Genomic DNA, 22,246 nt, shown 5'->3' on the forward strand with positions numbered 1-22,246 from the left:
TATAACGATATATATTATAACGTAATAACGTATACCGTTATACAGTGTTACGTTATAAAGTATAACTTTATGTACTGTTACGTTATGACGTTTAACGTCATATAGTGTTGCGTTATAACTTATAACGTTATATATTAAATGCCCACGCCGGATAAAACTCTGACATGTGCCGCGCCGAATCTACGCTCGTATCGCAGTGGTGGCGACGCGCGGTCGCTTCCTTCCTGATTCGGTGCTAGTATTCGCCAATGCACCCGTGCCCGGTGAACACCTGCGTCACTCTGTATGACAGGGGGGTGGGGGCCGGCCCCATCCAAGCAATCGTCCCTCTTTGGAAGGGCGGCCTCGAGATCCCTTAGCGCCGGCGCGCCCTCCCTCATGTCGAGGCTGATACGCCATCTGTCGAGCAGGGCCCGTCGAGCCCGATTCTCAACGTCGTCGCCCAACTCCTGGACCCCGTCCGACAGACCCCGCGTGTGGAGGTAAATTTCGCGACACCTCAATGCCTGCAGTTCGAACGGGGGGCACCCGGCATCGCCGCTGCTGCTCGGCAATGGTGCGGAAGCCCCTTACTACCCTGATGGCCACCGTCCTGTGCAACCTCCTGATCTTCAGGAGACTGTGGCGGCTGGCCATGAAGTCTTCTGCCCAAATCGGGCTCCATTGAGGAGCTTCGATCTCACCACGCCGGCGTAAGACGGCGCATTCCGACGCCGGGCCCGCCCAGCCGAAGCAGCAAACGTCCTAATGCATTCGCTGTCGCCTCGACCGTTGGTGCCAGGTGCCCGAAGTGAGCGCGGAAGGTCCAGTGACTGTCGAGGGTCAGGCCCAGGTCTTTCATGCTGGTTCCGACCTCGATCTCAGCCCCCTCCAACCTCAGGCTATAGCCCGCTGGAGGTGTCCCGTGATCGGCCCTGCGACAGAACCACATTGCCTCAGATTTCTCAGGGGACACCGTCAGCCCCAATCCCTTGATCGCGGCGACCACACAGGTCACAGCCAGTTCCGCCAGACGGACGATTCCTTCCCACGCCGCGCCCCAGACCAGCACCAACGTGTCGTCGGCATAGCACACCAGCCCCGAGTCCGGAAGCATCGGCACTCGAAGCACCGCGTTGTACGCGATGTTCCATAGCAGTGGACCAAGCACGTAGCCCTGCGGGACCCCGCGGTACACCGCCCTCTCAGTCATCCCCTCGCCACGAACGGTGTAGACGATGCTTCGGTCCCGGAGAAATGCCCGGACCACACTCCACAGGTACGCACCCGCGTACCCGATGAAACTCGAGGGCCGGGCATATCCTGTCCCAGAGGATGCTGTTGAAGGCGTTGACCACGTCCAGCGACACAGCCAACTCCACGCAACCGCGCTGCTCGGTCCCCTCAACCAGGAAGCCGACACGGGCTGCATCGTGGGCCGTGGACCGTCCCCTCCAGAAGCCAAACTGACTGTCGTGCAGTCCGGGAACACTCCGGGACAAATGCGACTCGAGACGGACCGCCACCACTCTCTCCAGTAGCTTGCCAGTTCCGCCCAAAAGGCAGACCGGCCGATATGCGGAAGACGAGTCCGGAGAGCGTCCTGGCTTCGGCAGCGAGACCATCCGTGTCTCTTTCCACAAAACGGGGAATTCGCCCCGAGACAGGAATCTGTCAAATAGACGTAATAATTTCGGGGCCAAGACCCCGGTGACGTCCTTCCACAGGCGGGTCGGGACTCCATCGGGACCCAGAGCTTTCCGCGCTCCGATCCTCCCGACAGTCTCGGCCAATTCTTCCTCGGTGACCCTCGATTCCGGGCTCCAACTTCCCGCGGAGTCACGTGGCTCTTCTTCCGACGGTTGAGGCTCTTGCTCCTCCTCATCGGTGAACCTGCTATTCTCCTCGCTTGTCGCTCCCGAGAACAGGGTGCCGACAACCGCCTCCAGGAACCGAGGATCCAAGCTCTCCGTTGCGGGAGGCGCCCATGGACGAAGTTTGTTCAATACCATCTTGTAAGGGCGCTCCCAGGGATCAGAGTCGAGGCTGGCCAGAAGATCGCCCCAAGCCCGTCTCTTCGCCTCCTTGATGGCTTGTTGCAGGGGCCTCCGCGCTTCGCGGTAAGCCTCATACAAACAAGCCACCGTGTCTTCGTCCTCCTGCCACCGGATCTGGTGTATCAGCGCTGAGCACGGATGCACGCCTCGCGGAGACGAGCGATCCCCTCAGACCATCAGTACACCGCGCCAGCACAGCGCGGGACTCCGGACCGCGGCATACACGAATCGTAGATCGCGTGCAAGTCGCGCCTGAACCGAGTCGCTCCCGCCTCCGCGTCCTCGTCGATCAGGGATTCTTCCTACCATCCGACGGCTATAGCGGCCGTCGCCGTGAAGTCCTCGTCGTGGTGAGTCGTCGATACTAACTAGGGTTGGACGACGGCAGCGCAGTGGTTAGCGTTTAGGTTACGAACGTTCGGAACCCGGGTTTTCGAATCCTGATTTCCGATTTCGAGTCCAATTTTTCTTCCATGCATCAAAAAACGGAGGAAAAATCAGCGGTACCCCAGCAGCGACATCTATAACCAGCAACCAACAACTATTACGGACAACATATACCACCTTCAGATCTTTTTCTTTTTCAGTATCGCTCTGGGCGTTTGTTAATGGAAATACTGTTGAACAATATATCTGTTCGACACTGATAAATATTTTTAATTTGAGGTTGCATTATTTAAAATTATTATACATGATTTTATTTCATAATTACAAGACGTACAAAACATAAGAAACATATTGCATTTCAAAAAAATGAAAGGTGATATATTAATATATCTGAATTATACGATATAAAAATTTTCTGCTAAATGAGAAGAAAATGGGGGACAACGATAGTGAAGTTAATAACATTTTGTAGTCTATTAATTTATTTGAAATAAACCATTATACCATTAAGATCTTATTTCATTACTTTATGGTATTAACAGTGACCATTTGTTATTAGGGTTATAATTTTCTCGTTCATAGTACTTTCCATTAATTAAGCACAAAGTAATTTTGTAGATGTTTCAATGCATAAATGTGCATAAATCAAAGTTTCTTCGCGATCATCGTTTATATTCAAGAATCTTGCACAGAAAACGTTGTGCAAATGTAATTCGACGTGAGTTCGACTCTTCGCGTTGACAATAAAGATCATTTGGCCTTTCCAAAAAGTTAAAAGAAAAGTTCCAAGTTAAAATAAGATATAGTAGAGTTCGAGTTCTTAAAAAGTATCTTTCTCGGTAATTTGTGCAAAAATTACATAGTGAAATAGAAATTATACGGAAAACGTCATATCTGAAACCAATTGAAACTGCACACACACACAGTCATTGAAATGAAAAAAAACGAGCACATTAAAATTGTCGGAAATTTTTAATGCAACAAACAAAACTCATTTTAAACTCATTTTATAAAAAAAAGTATAGATGTATTATTGAATAATTCGATAAAGCAAATTGTGACTTTAATCGATTCTTTTCTCATCTTCATATTTAAAATAAATTTTCCAATTTTGATAAAGTCAAAATTGAAATATTTTATTTCAAACTCAAATTCAAGTTGCTTTAATCTTGCACAATTCTGATTAATATGATAAAATGGTGGATATATAAGAAAATACTATGATTTATTTTTATAATTTAATCGCTTTTATATCTAAAACGTCCTCTCTTCAACTTTCACCTTTTCTTCTATCATATGTACTAATAAAATAAATAAGTTTGTTGTAGATTTATCAACTTCTAGGAAGTACACTTATATAAATAAACAACATTTCACATTATATGTATTACATCAAAAATTCAAGGATGGATAGTGGAATTTGGAATATAGATTGAAAAGTATAAATGAAATATGAATTGAAAAGATATGAGAAAAGCTAAAAAACACAAAACAGATTTTCATCCTTATCTGCTGTAAATTATAACCAAAATTCTTGTAAAATTCTACTAAACCTTATCCGACTTGAGTTTGTTACAGATACCATTGGAGAACCAACAAAAGAGGACATATCCCGTACAATATCCTACACATATAATATACTATCCCTTTTCCTTCTAATATTTAGATTTTTATATGAGTAGAGTTCTTAAACGAGTTTAGGTTTTTATAAATTGATGACTTAAATGTTGTTAATTAATAGTTTAAATGTTGTTAATTAATGGATTAAATGTAAATATAATGTAATAAATTAATAGCTCAAACGTTATAAATTAATAGTTTTTTTAAGTAATACTATATAACGTTTTATTAAATACAAAATTTATATAGAACAGAGTAACTACTTTACATGAAACATAATAACTCGAAGTATTAACGAATAGCGCTTTATTCTCTTGTACACCTCAAACAGGAATGAATTTCCTTTATTGCACATTCATTCATTCAACACATACGCGATGCGCTCGTCTTTTCCTGCGTTTTCCTTTTGTCTTCCTCTCTTTCATCTATTTTCTAACACGCCTCCTTACATTTATATTGTACACTGTACACTGTACACTGTATTTGTATTTACATATTTCCTTTCATTTTACATTCATTAGTTGCCCAAATTTTTCATATTTTTCTTTACATAAAGACTTTGTGAATATGTCCGCAATATTCTTATCAGATTTAATTTTAATTACATCGATTGTATTTTCTTCTATATACTTATATATATAATGATAATGAATTTCTATATGTTTTGAATTTTTCGTAAAATTTCCATATTTCGCTATATTAATAGTTCCGGAATTATCTTTGTAAATCTTTATTGACTTATCTATCCGTACATTGAATGTTCTAACTACTTCCTTTATAAATATTGATTCGTAAACTGCTTCTGATAATGGTGTGTATTCAGCAAATATCGAATCTTTTGTTACACATTTTTGTTTTTTTTTTTTATTTCCAGTGAATTACATTATCACATAATCGAATTACATACCCAATGGTAAACTTCCTATCATTACTATCACCTGCCCAATCGGCATCTACATAACAATCTAAAGTTTCAACCTTTTCATTTTTCTTATATTCTAATTTTAAGTCTTTTGTTAAATACAAATATTTAAGTATTCGCAACGCATATTTATAACGAGTTTCATTGTAACAGTTTTGAAATCTACTTAATTAATTAACGCTATAACTTATGTCAGGTCTTGTAACTGAGCTTACATATAATAATGCACCAATCAAATTTCTATGTTTAATATTACTTTCACATACATCATCCTTTTAAATTTTCAAATTTGTTTCCATCGGTGTATTATGTAATTGACTATTTTACAACTTATACTTGCTTACTAATGACTCAATACATTTTGTCTGAATTAGGTTCATTTCATTTTTTTTTTTTTTTTTTTTTTCATAATAATCATATTCAACGTTAATTCCTAAATATTCTTTTATTTCACCCAAATCTTTCATTTTAAATTTATCAGCTAAAAGTTTCTCTATATCTTGTATTTTCTCTTTGCTCATGGTACAAATCAATAAATCATCTACATATACAAGTAAATAAACAATATATATTCCTTTCTTAAAAGTATGTAGACAGTAATCTATATTACACCTTTTAAATCCTAAATTTATCAGAAATTTATTTAAATATTCATACCAAGTTCCCAGACTCTCCCTTAAACCACATAATAACTTTTCCAGTTTACATACCCTATTCGAACTATCTTCGTATCCTTTCGTTTAATTGACAGATATCTCAGAGATTACTTTACCATTTAAGAATGCAGTTTCTACATCCATTTGTTCAATAACTAGGCCCATTTTACAACAATGAGATAATAATATTTTTAACGTTTGCATTTTTGCTACAGAAGAATATATGTCATCAATTACATCTGTTTATTAAAAACCTCTTACGACTAACATAGTTTTATATCTTCCATCTGATTTTCTAATCTTCTTTTTTTCTTACATCTTATCAACTAATTCCCACGTTTTATTTTTATTTAGACGTTCTATTACTTTATCCATAGCCTTTTTCCAATTTTTACAGTCATTACTTGCAATCGCCAAATGTAAGAGGAGTATCTACACTACAATAATTTGCGTAAATATTATTACTATATATATCTCCTAGAGATTTAATTGGTTCTTTTCTCTCGCGTTTTGATTTACGTGGTATATGCTTAAAATCAATCTTAGATTTCGAATCATTTTTATTTTCTTTAATTTTTTCTTGTTCAATTTCATCAGCGCTTTCGAAACTATCATCCGATGATTCGTCATTTACACAATCGTTATTTTCTTCGTCTAATTCATCTAAACCGATACATTTTACATCTCTTTCTACGATATCAACATGTGTCGCAACTATTATTTTATTATTTACAGGAACTCCATAACCGACCTCATTGTAACCTAGTAAAATTCCCATATCTGCTTTTTTTCAAATTTAGGAATTCTTTTCTGTTTTAGTCTTCTTAGAAACAATTTCCCTTTAATTAATTAGTTATGGACAATTATCGTAGCAAATATCGCGACTTGCGCGATAAGGGTCTGCGATTTTTCATACGTGAGAATTCTTTGCGATATTAATTCACTCTCTAAGGATTGGAGAACCTTCCTTAAATCCTGTACTAAATTCTTCGTGCATAAAAGTTCATAAATTAATTACGTGTAGTGATACTTAAGCGATATAATATAACGAAATACAAGATAACGCAATGGAAAACCAATACAATTTAACGTAATATAATATAACGTAATAGAACATAATGCAACATCATATAACGTGATATAATATAATATAATATAATACCATGCAATATACTACAACATAATATAATCTAACGCAATACATTATAACATAATATAATATACCGTAGTGCAATACCACGCAATACAATAGCACGTAATATACTACAACATAATATAATTTAACGCAAGACATTATAACGTGATATAATATAACGTAATATGATGATATAACGTAGTATTATATAACGAAAAACATTGTAACGTAATACATTATAAAGTAATATAATATAACTCAATACTGTATAACGTAATACTATGTAACGCAATATAATGTAACGCAATATTCTATAACGTAATATATTGTAACGTAATATTATATAACGTCATACTATATAACGTAATAGATTATAACGTAATACAATACAGCGTGTTATGACAATATTCAACATTCAAGACATTTGCAAGACTGTGACGAGTATTCTCAAAGGAATGAGAAAACGTGTAACAATTGTTTATCACATTAGTTTGTCATACAAATCGTTGTATAGCCCTAGGGGAAATGTGATTTGAATAAAATGAAACATTTTCCTCAAAACGATGCCTTGCCTTGTTATTTAAAAGTTCGGTTGCTTTTACGACGGACTGTGTATATATGTATGTATGTATGTATAAGCGAAATTATTCCGAACATTGAACCTGACAATATGTATCAATGAACGAAATTGATGAAGTATGCCTTTTTGTGTATAAGTGCTTAAGTTTTTTATTTTGTACAAGAGAAAAAAAGTTTGTATATTTCTAAGTATTATTGCTTCTAAAAATAATAAAATCATTAGACCAACTTTTGATTTTCTCTGTGGCTGATAGATGACACAAATGTGTTGTATAAATCTAATTTGTATACAACATTTGGTGAACTTACGCATACGATATTCAATTGAAATCTTTAATTGAACTTAATCCGAAACTTGTTTGGTTTGGTCGTCGAGATTTGAATCTCCTCATCTTTAGGTATGTTCATTTATTCCATCTTTTTTCAAAACTATGTCAATATGGTGAACATCTTCTACTGTGATATAACCAAATCCAAATTTATACAGAAAAAGCACACAAATTTGATTCTCATCTATGATCCGTATCGATGCAATTCCTGTCATTTTAAAATAAAGCAACTGATAAAACACCGATCATGTCGGTGATATATCGAGTGTAGAAAACAATTTTATACTTTTAATTTTACATTTCACATGTTTTGTTGTACAAAATCTTTATTCTCAAAAATTGAAATATTCCAGAGTGATCAATGATTTAATTTCATTTTGACTCAATAATTTTCATCGTTTTTGAATCTCCATCTTTTCATAGACTAGGTAGTGATTTGTACAAATTTTCACACAGAATTAGATCTTTTCATTGATAAATTTTTAATATAATTTTTAATATCACTAACGAGAAAACAAATCGGTTCCGTAACTTCGGAATCGCGCATATTAAAATTTTTTTAATTATATCACTATGAAAATACTAAATGACAGATTATTTGTAAAATTATATATCAGCGAGGAATTATTATTTACATTTATTTTAAAATATTAATCATAAAAATATTAACATTGATTACAGACTACTAACGTATTTAACTACGCTAGAATCTGAAACATTTTTCGTGTTTGTGGAATCGATCGTATCGTATGTTGCAACTTAATATTTCTGGAATGGAATAATTAAGAATTAAATAAGACGCAAAGTAAATATTATTATAAATATAATATTATAGCGATGGAAGCTAAAAGAAATACTAAATTGTGTAGCAGAAATACACGAATAGAATTTTGATTGTTACAAGCGTAGCCTTCGCAGAAAGAACACGCAATGCTGGATCCCTGAAAATATTCCTCTAATTGGCAGTATCCATCGATTTCTCGTGAGGGGACGCAACCTCGCACCGTTACCAATATGTGCCCATCTACATCATAAAGGAAATATGTAGTTATTTTATAGTCTCGGCAGCATCATAAACAGAAAAAGCTTAAAGCTAAGCTAAATAAAAATCAATATGACGGTGGTGAAAAGCAAGAATTGCAAGATTGGATACCAGCATTGCTAAGTTTAGCGTTGAATATAGCGTATCAAATATTTATTTTATATAATTACTTACAAACGTGAGAAAGAATCTTACGATGCTATTAAAACAACTGACTTCTCAGAAGACTGAATGTGATTTTGATTTTACTAACAAATTAACAGTAAATAAATAAATATTTCCATGTTTTAGTTATTATAAATTGTTATCACTACTTTATGTCACTCATCTAAGATAGATAGATCTTTGTTGTGGTTTTCAATAAATGACTAAATTATTATACGATCATAAATTTTATGTTTATGTTTAAGCGTAAGCATTATCCTATCGTCTTTAGAAAGTGATACTTCGAAGAATGATTTTGCATGTGAAAATAAATCAAAAAATTAAATGTAACGTCTGTCCGAAGAAGCTTCGGTTTTGAAAAAATTGAAATTAAAAATTCATCGAGTAAACGCGTACGTATAATCCACGTCTATAATTGATTTGTAGTGACAAGCAATACAAGAGTGATAAATATCGGTGATATATCTATTTATCAATTCTATAAATCGATAATTTTGTTAATTTACGTTTATATTATTCAATACAGTATTGAAAGTGGCATATCCCTTTATGAGAGGAAATGAAGAATTCAAACGTATTTTGATGTTTCATTAATTAATCATTCAAAAGTTCGTATCTGTCATTTAGATGCGAAAGATTTATTACATAATATTTTACACATAACTATATGTGTTTATATAATCGAATTCCTGTAAATATAGAATATATCTTTGTGTGTTCGCTTGATGTTTGATCTGTTAGTATTAGAAGATGTCTAATTCGTAGATGTTAAAGATGCCTAAGTGCCTGTTTAACGTTCGTGCTTTGAATGTTAAAAGACGCCTAGTGCGAATTTTGTTCAGAATGTCCAAGATATCCTTAGTATGCTTAGGATACATACATATATTAGGATACATATGATTATTATTAAAAAGTCAATATTCCGATCACCATCAGTGTCGCAATTATCCCTTTTCTAGTGAGAATGTGACGGTATCTGAACTGACATGACGTGAAATAATTTGTGTTTCTCGAAAATTTGGCGATATTTTATCCAGGTCAGAAACTTCAGCAACTTGTATCTTTCAGCAACGTGTCTCTATATTATCCTTCGAAAATACTGAGTTTATAACACTTCATTTATTATTTTAGTACGCCGATTATTGATTGCAGAAGAAACTAAAACTTCTAAAAAATAATATTTTAAGATTCCTGTTCAAAAATATTCTTTCTTTGTGACCATGCTGGTAAGTTTTACTCGCGAAGATCTCACGAAATCTTTAGTATATTCTGAACGAAACAGATGCCCCTATACATATTCCAAAGGAACTATTAAAGTAATTAATTTATATATATATATATATTAATCTCAAACGCAAATAATATAATACTCGATTAAATTATGAAATTTTATGTGTTACGTTAAAAGTACAAGTATTAAGTAAACATTATTAACTGGAAAGAAAGCCATATCAAAATATTTCTTTAGATTTTCTCAATAATGTTCGAGTGTCGTAAACAATTGAAATAAGATAAAGCTCAAAATCATGAGATGATAATTATGAATAAATATGATATTATGAATTTATTATGAATAAATTATGAATACATAATCGTAAATCATGGAGAATTGCAACCTAGACTATATGGGAAATTTTAAATGATTGAAAAGCAATATTAGAAGACTCCTGAATTAAAGAAAAGCTAACACTAAGGAATAAAAAAGAATGACTAGTAAAAGCATAAAACAAGTTTTAACTGAAAATTCAGATGTATAAAGAGTGCGCGTGTAGTTTGTGGCATATGTTTCAAAAATATCACAAATCAATTGAAGACCATAAGAGAAACTACATGATTTTGAATTATGGCATAATCATTATAAAATCATATGTTTCTTAAGCTACGAAAATATAATTAAAAATCCTTTACGGTGTTATTGCATTATAATACAATAACCAGTTTTTAATTGAAACACTTTGTATCACAGTTAATAAATAATTCATCAAAAACTGAATATACTCTCGAGAAATGTAAAACATCTGTGCTGTGTTAATTGCAAAACGTACATTAATTTCGATTGCGTGACATTGTTGTTCAATTTGAAATTTGCATATTTGTAATTAGAAACATGATATATAGAGAGGGCTACATAAAGTATAGCATTTCTGAGTCTGTATACGATAGATAGATACATGTCTATATACCACCATAAATATAAACATCATTAGGTATGTAAAGTCCTTCCCCCCAATACATTTTCTTTTATCATTGCATTTATCATAGCATTTTCTTTCTTTTTTTTTTTATCGAAAAATTCGTACTGTGAAAATGAAATATAGGTCAAAAATAGCACAAGTACTTTGCAACTACTGTATGTACATAAAAGATTATTTTTTTTATTTCCATTGTAAAAAAATTCCTTAACCTTATCGTGCAAACGTTTTCTTTTGATATTTTATGCAATGAAAAATCCAATGTCGCAATGTCTAGTAATGAGAATTGCATTAATATTAAGCTTGTGCTCGTTTAATTACTATATTTAGATGAAAAATAATTTGTTATCATTTTGTATTTCCGCAGTAAATTTGCTAATAAAGCATTTACGAGTCTCATTTGCATAACATTTTTTTCATTCTTACTCATACATAAAATATACCGACAGTTTTGCAAGAAGAAACGCTTTGTAGATAAGTAAACGTTTCATTTGTAAGTGTTCGCATATGTCACTTATATGACATTTGGACAATACAAACACATTTCTTGATATATTCTAAGGAATACCAAGGTATTAGCTGCTTAGTATGTAGAAGCGTGTGCGAATGCAATCAACGTTAATATAAGCACGTCGTAGATATGTGCATGTGCGACTTACATACATGTATACGATGCGTGCACATAATGAAAGTGAGCGCACGCAACAGTAATTTACAACTGAATATACTTTATACGCACAATCGATGACGCTTTTAAGACAATTCTGCGACTCGTTTTGGGGACAGAGAACTAAGTCGAAATAAGGCGTCGGGATGTAAGGATCGTTGCACTCTCTTGTATGTCCGTTTGTCAAATCGGTATTGCATTGGTAACACCATAGATTTCCTCCTGTCGTGTATTCTGTTAAGTGGTTGAATTTTCTCGATTTTAAAGTAGTCAACAGGTAAGGTTGAAAAGAATGTTAAGCTTAGAAGTAAACAAAGTTAAAGGTGAAGTAACGGAATTAATCTAACTGTAAATCATTACAGCCATATACAAGATATCAATGAATATCATGGTAGTGACACTTTGCATAATTGCAATTATTCTTTGTAAATTGTAAGTGACTCTTTCGTGAATTACTAAACTTTTTCGACTAAGAATTATAACAAAGTACTTGCAATAATTATTGTCTATTAAATTCGTTTTGAATTGTCCTAATACTTATCAATTGCGCAAATTTAACTAAGTGTCATTTCCATTGAACACTTACACAAAAATAATATTAAAAGCTACCGATTTAAGCTCTACTTACCCAAATTTATGAGAACGATTATTATCGCCAAACTTACTTGTGCGGCCATGTTGGTTCTACCTGCTATCTTATCTATGATAATAAAGGTAAGGACTGTAGCAGATGTCTGCAGTGCAGATGTTAAACGTATTAAGAAATACATACATATTATGCATACAATCTTCCTCGTGTACGTAATAATCTATAAACGTTAAAATTATCAAACAACATTGTTCCTCAGTGTTGCATTTAATAATTGAATAATCATCATAAAATAAGTACCATAAAAAAACTGTACAGAGTAATTCCATTTTCAAACCCTCCCAACTATATTTTTTAAATTCTTCTCGTTTAGAATTATAGTGCACAGATATTACACTAGAATACATATTTAAAAATCAAGCTATAATATCTTTCGAATTATTGTAAAAAAACACGGTGTTAATATTAAAACTAAGTGTGAATATTAATACATATTTACAAATAACATTAATAGAAAAGTGAATAAAATAGATAATGCCGTGACAAGTTTTAACCGCATATCACCTATCGTTTCTTTTAAGAACTACGCATACATAAATTTTCATTTATTTCGCTATTTGATAAGCTTGAAATTGATAGTCTACGTTTCTATGTTTGAGAATATCGTTTCTTTAAAATTTTTCTCAAAAACGTATATTTCCATTAATATGAAAAGACATCGCTCTTATCCGCTTAGAGAAACCTCACGGATTACGTATATTTTTCTAATGCGCACATTTATGTACAAAGTTTAAAATTCTTACTGCTTAGTATCTTCAGTTATTTGTCGAAAAATTGCGGATTGAATTTTTAACGATAATACAGTACAATCGGTCGATATATATTTATTGCTTGTCACAATTTTCGATAATAATATATTCCATCTTTAGAAGCTAAATAGCATTCCGTGATATAAACATTAGCCAAATTTGATATTTCATAAGCCTCTTCGTTTGTATGTACAATACACATATAAGTTCAAGTACATATATAATATACATATATTTACTTCTTTATGCTTGTAAGGTCGTGCTTAATGAATTTAATCGCAAATGCAATTTGACAAATATACATAATAACATCCGAATTTTTATAATGAACACACATACAAGCAATGACCATTGCTCAATCAGAATAAAGTTATTATTCATTAAATATAATTCTATAGACATGAGCTTCTCGAAGTATTCGATATACAAAATCTGCTAGCCAATTTATTCTTAAAATTTGGACAATAGAAATTGTGTGGAAAGTCACATTTCTGTCTGGAATTCTTTCATAAGTATTTCGTTGTTTTCATTTCATTATGAAACAAGAAAGAAACAAGACAGAAACGTTTATATATATCAGAAGTCATTCTAAAGTAATGGAACAAATCTGATGAATTCCCTTATAGACTATCGCAAGTTTAATTTAACCGCGAAAAGAAGTTTGATTATTTAATAATTTGTATCTTTCGTCTGTACGAAATAGGAATTTACGATCTCGCTACAGAAAAATACAAATAAAAATTATGTACGTATATAGAAAACGATAAAAATATACAGAAAAATAATTTATTCGTTAGTCAAAAATTAATCTAACAACGCTGAATTTTTAATTTTTTTTTTTCTTTTTTTCGAATATTCATTGTATGATACATACTCGTGGTACGATGTGAAGTATTAGTGAACAATGTATATGCTTAATGTGTGTGTTTTCAAATCTTAGAATACGCTATGAATCGATTAACGAGCAACGCCTGTAAGGCCGATCGCAATCAACTCTATATTTTGATATATAAAGGTTACGCGCTGTTATAAAAACAGCCCAAAACTACAGCTCCAAGAGCGGACAACAAAGTAACGGAAATTGTTGGCGAAATTGTAATCGAACTATTGCAAGCGTCCTCCGTGCATAATTCACAAAATTCCAGCTTCTTATCGTCCGTAGTTAATGTAGGGATCATTGCATTTATCGATTTGCACGGGTCAACGGTCTCAGTCTTCGCTGTTTGGCAACTTCTCATTGTGATGTTTTGATATTTATCTAATAAACATAAATAAAAGTTCCTTCGCTTACATTCGTTCGATGGATAATTGATAATTAAATATTCAGATAGGTAATTAATCAGATAAATGATAATTTGAATAATAATTATTCGTTCGAATATAAAGATAATAGTAGAAGTATGGTGCGACAGATTTTCGTTTGGCACTTTCACCCTCGTATTCACGCATTCGCTCGTTTATTCACACCATTTCTAAATTTGAAATCTATCACGATGATGAGCTAATATTCTCATACTCTGAATAATTTACCCTTCAAAATCATTTTAGCACACGCCATTGGAGCGACAAGTTGGTGATCCAAATCGTCAACCTCAAAAATTGGAGCTGCCCAATTTAAAGCTTTGTGCTGTTGAATTCTTAGTTTCCAATCCAGCATGTGGTCTAAAGTACATTCGACAAGTTCAAGGTTATGTGCCTTAGGATCTGTTTCACAATTAGGATGCGTTAATGAAGTACACACATAGCATCTTACATTCTTATCTGTGAAACAAAAAGAACAGTTATTTGTAATACAAAATACGTTCTCATAAAAATAATTTTGCAGAATTGTTTCCGTCGCACAATATTAAACGTACAGGACGTTAGATAAGCCTGAAAACGGCCAAATATTTTGAAAACGAAACATTTTTTCCAAAAATATTTCGGACTAAAGTTTTACGGCCAAGGTTGCATCAAGGTTAATATGATCTTTTAAAACCATAAAATTCGACCTCGAGGCACGAGGTGCAACCTGGATAATGTTAGTGCTGGCGGCACTTCTAAATCACTCAAGTAATTCTTAACGAATATAGGTCATCAACCAGTGTTTTGGAAAGGTCATTGCCGTCAGCTCTAACACTGCATAATAAAAAATGGGGTGTTCCATTTGCAAAAATCATGTCGATCTTGATATGACCTAGATCCACTCAAGATCAAACGAATATGAACATTCAATAGAATGTTTAAAACCTTGAAGTATTGATTTGAAACATTTTTCTCAAATAATATAATCTGAAAAGATATTCTCTGTATATCAGATTTTATTGATGGATCATGCAACATTATAATAATAAAGATTTGATATTGTCAGGTTTCTGAGGATTATGAATACCCCAGTAGTCTTGTTGTAATAATATGAAATAATACAGTTTAATTGATTATTTAATGAAGTAATTATTAGGTTATCCGAAAAGTGTCTTTCTTTCGCAAACATGTTTTTTACAACAGTGCACCTTCAAGCAAACGTGAATCCAAGTCTGTGAAATGTCACGATACTTATCTCAACAGAACAAAATAGATCGTACGTAATTCGACAAAATAATATAAAACAAAAAACGTTGTACGTCTATTATTTCCTCATAAAACGAAAGAAACTTTTCGGACAACCTAATATTAAGTACAAGCTTACCACTAATGACGTTATTGCTTGTAATTCTACTTACATGTAGTAAACATACATAAAACTACATGAACATAGTATATTTTGCAATAATCGTTCAACAACAGAAAAGTAATAAACAATAGCTTGTTTTCATATATCATTTGGTTCACTTGTAACATTTTCTTGAATAATCGATATTTTTGCAAAACGTTGATTTTTCAGTTCTAATTAAATTTTGAAAATTGAGATAGATTTACAAGAGTTCCATTTTGTCAAGTAAATAGAATATCGAAGCATTCGAACTCTTTCATAAATTGCAATCGGCAAATTCATTTCCCATTGTGCACGGACAGTCACTTCTTTCGTCATTATCTCGCGATTCTTCACCTTCAACGTTTGTATCACTCGAAAGTTGTTGAGTTTGACATTGCAGTATTTTCATACGCCTCTCACAAGTACTTTACATATTTCATGTTTGACACGAAATATTTATAAGATATGACCACGGTTGTGTGTATTTGCTTAATGTTTGTTTCAGCAAGAAATGTTATTACTTAAAAATCAAAACAATTCACCACTCCGTTATTATAAACACTATAAAGTTCATGTTTTAGAAAGTAGATGAGATTATAATTAAGTGATTTTATATGTCTTTGATTCATAAAACACTGGATTTTTAGTTTTAACAGACAAGAGAGTTGATAAGAGCTAATAACAAATTTAAATTTTGTTCGAGAAATAATAAAAAAGATATTACTAGCTTTCTAACTATTTAAAGTTACACTCAAATAATTATTAGACTAAACTGTTGTCATTGCAAAACTAAGTGCTACGATTTTTGCAACTTTCTAAATTGATATAAAAAATATGGTAAAAAGTCAGTGAACAACATATAGAATTAAATGTTACATAAAATAAAAACGTGAAAAGATCGCGATAATTATTTTTGAAATCCAAACAAATAAGAATATATACAGAAACATATAGATTCCAAAATTAATCTTACATAGATGAAACGTTTTTCATTCTTGTTCAGCGTATATCTAGTACAATAACGGTAAGAAAATAGAAAAAGACGTAAATGTTCCAGAATAATAACGTATGAATCTCCTTAGAAAAATATAGAAGCCATTTTTCTAGATTATAGTCCATTTCAATTCAACGATTGTTTGTTTTCCGGAAGAAGTAAATAATCTATTTCTCTGGCGCCTGGTAGACGCCTCTACGACGTCGAAACATTCCCTACTGTCACACATAATTCTAACAAACCAATGGTACTTACGTACCGTGAGAATGTTTATAATCGAGCGTGTATTTCCAATGTCCCGTTTTCAAACATACGCATGTTCAATGTAGTTATTATTTGGGTCGCAGTATTGTGGCGCCAAGAGTCGCGACACTATATTACTCACCCCTACAAATTGTTCCATATCTCGTAGTTCGACAAACGATAGTTAACCTACTCCTACGTACTACCCATCTAGTTTCAGACTGTTTCGAATCGATTGAGAATATCCGCGACTAGAGAGTAACGGTTTTTTTTATCTTTTTTATTTTCACGTTGTCTCATAAATGTATATTAAAAGACATCTCGAAGTTATCAAGAGTTTCTGACAGTTAATTAACATCAACTGTAAATATGATTACTATATATACAGGACAAATAGCTAATCGAAAGCTGAACAATGCGGAATATTGGGAAATATCTTTGACCGGCAAATCTACATATATCTGATCTAGTCGTAATCTCCGGTAACATTTTTAATCATGCAAAGGGACGTTTACTGACGTTAAGTTGTCATGTACTAGCCTAACGTCTATACAATGTATAGGATTTTAACATAATTTTATATAAAAATTGCATTGTTTATACTGTTTAGATACTATATGATAATTAATTTATGTACATTAGTTTTAACACAGTTAGCAATATTAATTAGAATATCTTTATACCAATGTGTATACGGCAACATCATAATACTGTTAACGTTCCCAACAATTTCAGCAGTTATCATAGTACACAACTATAGCAGAATCTAGTAGCTAATATTGTTTATTCATTAGATTGTAAGGAACATTTTTAATCGGTTATTCCGAAATCAGTATGAAAATAACATGATGAAATTTCTTTTGATATTTACAAAAATATTGTGATTGATATAATTAGCCAGTAATAAAATTTAAATACGTACAGCTTCTAAATCAGGAAATATGCAATCTGTTACTCAAAGCATTACCGAAATATCTAGGGCGGCTTGTGTATAACAAATTGCCTGCTAATAGGGGTACCTTCGTATTTTTGAAGTTTTTATGCTAAAAGGCAATGCAAAGAGATCAGACACAACAATAAGTACCACATATGATGTATATATACAGTGTCTAAAGTTTTTTTCCGTCAAATGGTACTATTACATTCTAGAATAAAAATATGAAAAAATGTCATACACAGACTATGATAAAAATACGAAACAACAGGGAAGTGGGTTTTCGTTTGATAAAATGTTTAAACGAGCATTAACCTCAACCACAAGCTGAGGAGGGCCAATTATTCGCCCCCTCATATGATCAAATATTATGTCATTCTTACTCGTAAGAAACTTTAAAGCGAAAGATTTGCCAGATAAGAATTAATTGTACGCTAAGAATTGATACAAAGAGATAATATAAAGGGTCAATACAAAGAATTAATATAAGAAAATTCAAAGAAACGAATAAAAAGTTCGTAACGTAGTACATTCAACTTCCACCAATTATATTTTTATAAAATACTTTGAAATGGAATTAACTTAAATACCGCTGATACGCATGCCTTTATGCTTTTTTAAACATATTTCATTGTTACTTCATACTTCTCCTGTAAGTGTTTAATAAAATATTTATGAGCTTATATATAAGTTCCGTTCCTCTTTTTATTGTTACTCATAGAATACGCAGAAGTTTGGTGGAAGAAATCTGGAGCACTTTATGTACATATATATATAAGAATAACAGATACATATACTATATGACAATATGTGTACTGTTATGTTTATCCTATTACTCTAATAGACCGTATTTTATAAACCACTATATATCCTACGAGCGTTACTAAAGAAAAATTGCAAAGAAAAGTGTTCAATAAATTAATCACAACATGGAATCAATGTTAAAAACATAAAATAAAATATTTCATATTGGCACACCAACAGCTTGTAAAATCAACGTATTGCTTAACAAACTTTCATTTGCATTTTCACTAGTGTTCCACCATATTTGAAAAAAAAAGATATCTTTTCGCATCATTTTGTAAAAAGTAAATTTTCAATATAATCACCTGCACAAGCCGTCAACACGAACGCGAGATTAACAATTAACACTAGGATTCTTCGATACATCCCGGGAGTTGCGGGAGACAAGGTTTCACCTGAAGAAGTTTACTCTCGGGGAGCAGAATACAAACTGCGATTCGTGACGGGGGTTGAAGCACTGGCACAAGGAAGGATTGTCGCCGAGTCGACAGCCTGATCGCGAGTATGAGATTGCGAGGTCCGCCACTCACCACGCCACTCACCGACCTCCTCTCCTCTTTTCACCACTCCTCACTGTTTTTCGCCTCTCCTCCACAGATCGCATAATCGCGCAAGTCGCGTAGAGATTTAGCTTCTTTTTCCCTTCGAAGCCTTTTCTCTAGATCGTTTGACGTCTGGATCAGTATTACGCATTCAGCTTCATCAAATGCTCATGTGAATTCTTATTTTTCGAAAAGGAAACTAATCTTTTATGCAATACTATTATTAATCCTTCATCCGTAATCTTATTTTATTGACGTCGTCCGAACACTGGGTCGTTTAAGTCCATACAGTCCTTTTTTGGATTTTTGTGTTTTGTAGAAGCCTCTGAAGTTCTTGAATACTCCTCCAAGTTTCTAGAATATCATGCAATAATATTCATTGCTACGCGTTGACGTAACTTTTTTAAGCAAAGCGAAATTTAAAGAAAAATGTGGAAATAAATGAAAAATTACTTTAAACTACTGGCCGAGAATTAGTTACAATTTTTTATATTTTTATATTTTAATAAAGTTAAAATTTTTTTTAATTTGTATATACATTTTTTCTGTAGGCATTACATTCTTGTCCTCTTTTTCTTTTTTCTTTTAGTAAAGGTACTTTTGTTACAACCTGAATGTATGGAAAATTTACAGTTGAAATATAATCTGTTGTATTCGCGTGAAAAATTGAAATTAATAAAATTGACTTGGATTTTAAAAATTATATAAAATGGGATATACGTATTAAATACATAAAGCAAGTTACTCTACTGTTACCTCTAAGATTGAAAGATGTAATCACTGAGACGATTTCAATCATTTTCAATCGGTTCCCATTGAAATCACCGACAACAATTCACCGACACCAGATCTCATCGACGCCAGACTTCACCGACACCAGATTTCATCGACCCCAGACTTCACTGACACCAAACTTCGCTAACAACAGCTTTGACTATCTACTGCTTCAAATGATTGACAGTATTAGCAAAGGGAAATAGAAAAAGATCTTCACTACTATGTAGGTATTTTTGCTTATTTGTCGTACTTGTATTTATTGTGCCTTTGCTGTATTTTTATTGTCTTTCTTTTTTTTTTTTTTTTTATTTATTGCTGTAATTAATGATGATCGGCTGCCTCACACCGCATTGCATTAAAAATGCCATCTCAAACCTAACACGGACCATGAATTTGATATTGATTTGTGTTAAAATTACACTAGAACTTACGAACGTAAATTAATTGAAACAAAAGCATAATTTATTTAATTGCTGGTCAGCTCGTGCTCTGTCTTGCATTTGGGTTAGTTTTTTAATCCGATCGTCGTAAGGCAACCGGTTATCAACTATCTGCAGCGATAAACCTACATAACCAAAAACCCTCTCTTATTTCTCTGTGCTAATATTGCTTGCCAGTTAAAGCTGCTATCGAGGTTGTCGTCGGTTAAAGCTATCGCCGGTGGATTGTTATCGGTGAAAACAGTGTCGATAAAAATTGTGTCGGTGAATTCAATGAAACCTTTCCCAACTATAGTTAAACGACAAATCCTTGTATGTAATCATAACAAATTTTCGAATTACTAAACACAGACAGGTCATTTTTCACTAGTAAAAAAAGATTAGAATAAGATTTGATACACAAATAAGAGTTTATTGGAAATGATAACTTATTATAAAATATAGTTTGATTAAAAAATATCTTGAATTGAATTCAATGAGAATGATGTAGAAATAAATACATTTAACGAAATATGTGTAAGGTGTTTCATATCAAAACTAACAAGGGAACATCTCCAAGCGTTAATTACCTCACCTCACATTGTAACCAAAATTATGTATGTGTAGTTCTCGAGAAATATTTGACAGACACGTTTTCTTTTACGTGCTCATATTCACGTTGGAGGGATGAAGAGAAAGTTGGGGGTTGGGAACATATTTCGCAGGATATCTCGAAAACTATTGGGTCTAGAAAAGTGGTTCAACTATCAAAATTGGTTGTTTTTAAACAAGGAATTCATTTGCGTAAATAGGACTTTTAAAAATGCATTTGTTTAAAAATGATAATAGAAATTGACATACTTTTATTGTAAAATGTACATGTGTAAATTTGAAATAATTGTACAAAATATTGATATACTGGAATTTGGATTTTCATATTACATCGTACCTAAATTTATAAACATCGTGTTTCGTATTATTATCTTGTGAAAAAATATAATTATCTTCTAGCCCAATTTTGTTTACATTAACTTGGATATGTCCTTTCAAAATATCGATACGCGCTTTACGGTCCATAAATATATACCATAAATAAGACAATATAATATAGATAAGATAATATAAGATAAATAAGATATACCATAAACTAGCTAGCATTCACACAACCCCAAATTATGACTGATCTTATTCTCCATCATGTTTTATAGTCAACTGCCTTATGTTTAGTATTTCTTTGTCGCCATACTTTATATTCTAGATATAAATTAATGTCCTATAGTCTTTGCGAAGTATTTCCGAATATTTTTGTAACGTCAAAACTGGGCGCTTCCCATTTGTAATTTAGTATTTGAAAAGCTATTTAATATTTAATAAACGAATAAAATGTCTGCGTTAACTACAAATTATAATCTAATATAAAGTAGAGCATACTTTTACTTATTCCCATAATTACTTAAACTATAGAGTAAAATAGTTAATATCATGATGGCCGAATATTTTGCGGCAGACTGCACATCAACATTAAAACAGTTTTCAAACGCATTATGCTATTTTCATCGCATTTGTTTTCTGCTGTTTTATCTTGCCAATTATGCACAGACCGGTATATTCGTTTTCCTTTCCTAAACGCCTGTTACCTGGTTTATTTTCTCTTTTAATTTTTCCATCGCTATATCTATCTATGATTCCTTGAATTGTTGACCTTAGTTTATTTCCAACTTTAGAAACTTC

At 33.1% G+C, this 22,246-nt stretch overlaps 2 protein-coding genes and 1 long non-coding RNA gene across 3 annotated transcripts; all 3 read right to left on the reverse strand.

Annotated features, from left to right (window-relative positions):
• Positions 1–679: 679 nt before the first annotated feature.
• On the reverse strand, positions 680–1,991 carry LOC126927920 (uncharacterized). The gene is made up of 2 exons (XM_050743910.1): positions 1,730–1,991; positions 680–1,650 (listed from the first exon to the last, which is right to left on the reverse strand). Exons 1-2 carry the CDS (start codon positions 1,989–1,991, stop codon positions 680–682), a joined length of 1,233 nt encoding a protein of 410 aa, XP_050599867.1.
• A 3,353-nt stretch (positions 1,992–5,344) lies between these two features.
• Positions 5,345–11,815, reverse strand: LOC126923371 (uncharacterized). Its single transcript, XR_007713133.1, has 3 exons — positions 11,803–11,815; positions 8,566–8,688; positions 5,345–8,432 (listed from the first exon to the last, which is right to left on the reverse strand). It is a non-coding gene; the product is annotated as an uncharacterized LOC126923371 (long non-coding RNA).
• Positions 11,816–13,187: 1,372 nt separating this feature from the next.
• On the reverse strand, positions 13,188–19,312 carry LOC126923300 (uncharacterized). The gene is made up of 3 exons (XM_050736625.1): positions 19,083–19,312; positions 14,659–14,889; positions 13,188–14,386 (listed from the first exon to the last, which is right to left on the reverse strand). Exons 1-3 carry the CDS (start codon positions 19,141–19,143, stop codon positions 14,145–14,147), a joined length of 534 nt encoding a protein of 177 aa, XP_050592582.1. The 5' UTR covers positions 19,144–19,312; the 3' UTR covers positions 13,188–14,144.
• Positions 19,313–22,246: the final 2,934 nt, after the last annotated feature.

This window comes from Bombus affinis, chromosome 2 (assembly GCF_024516045.1).
Source record: "Bombus affinis isolate iyBomAffi1 chromosome 2, iyBomAffi1.2, whole genome shotgun sequence".
Classification (NCBI taxonomy): Eukaryota; Metazoa; Arthropoda; class Insecta; order Hymenoptera; family Apidae; genus Bombus; species Bombus affinis.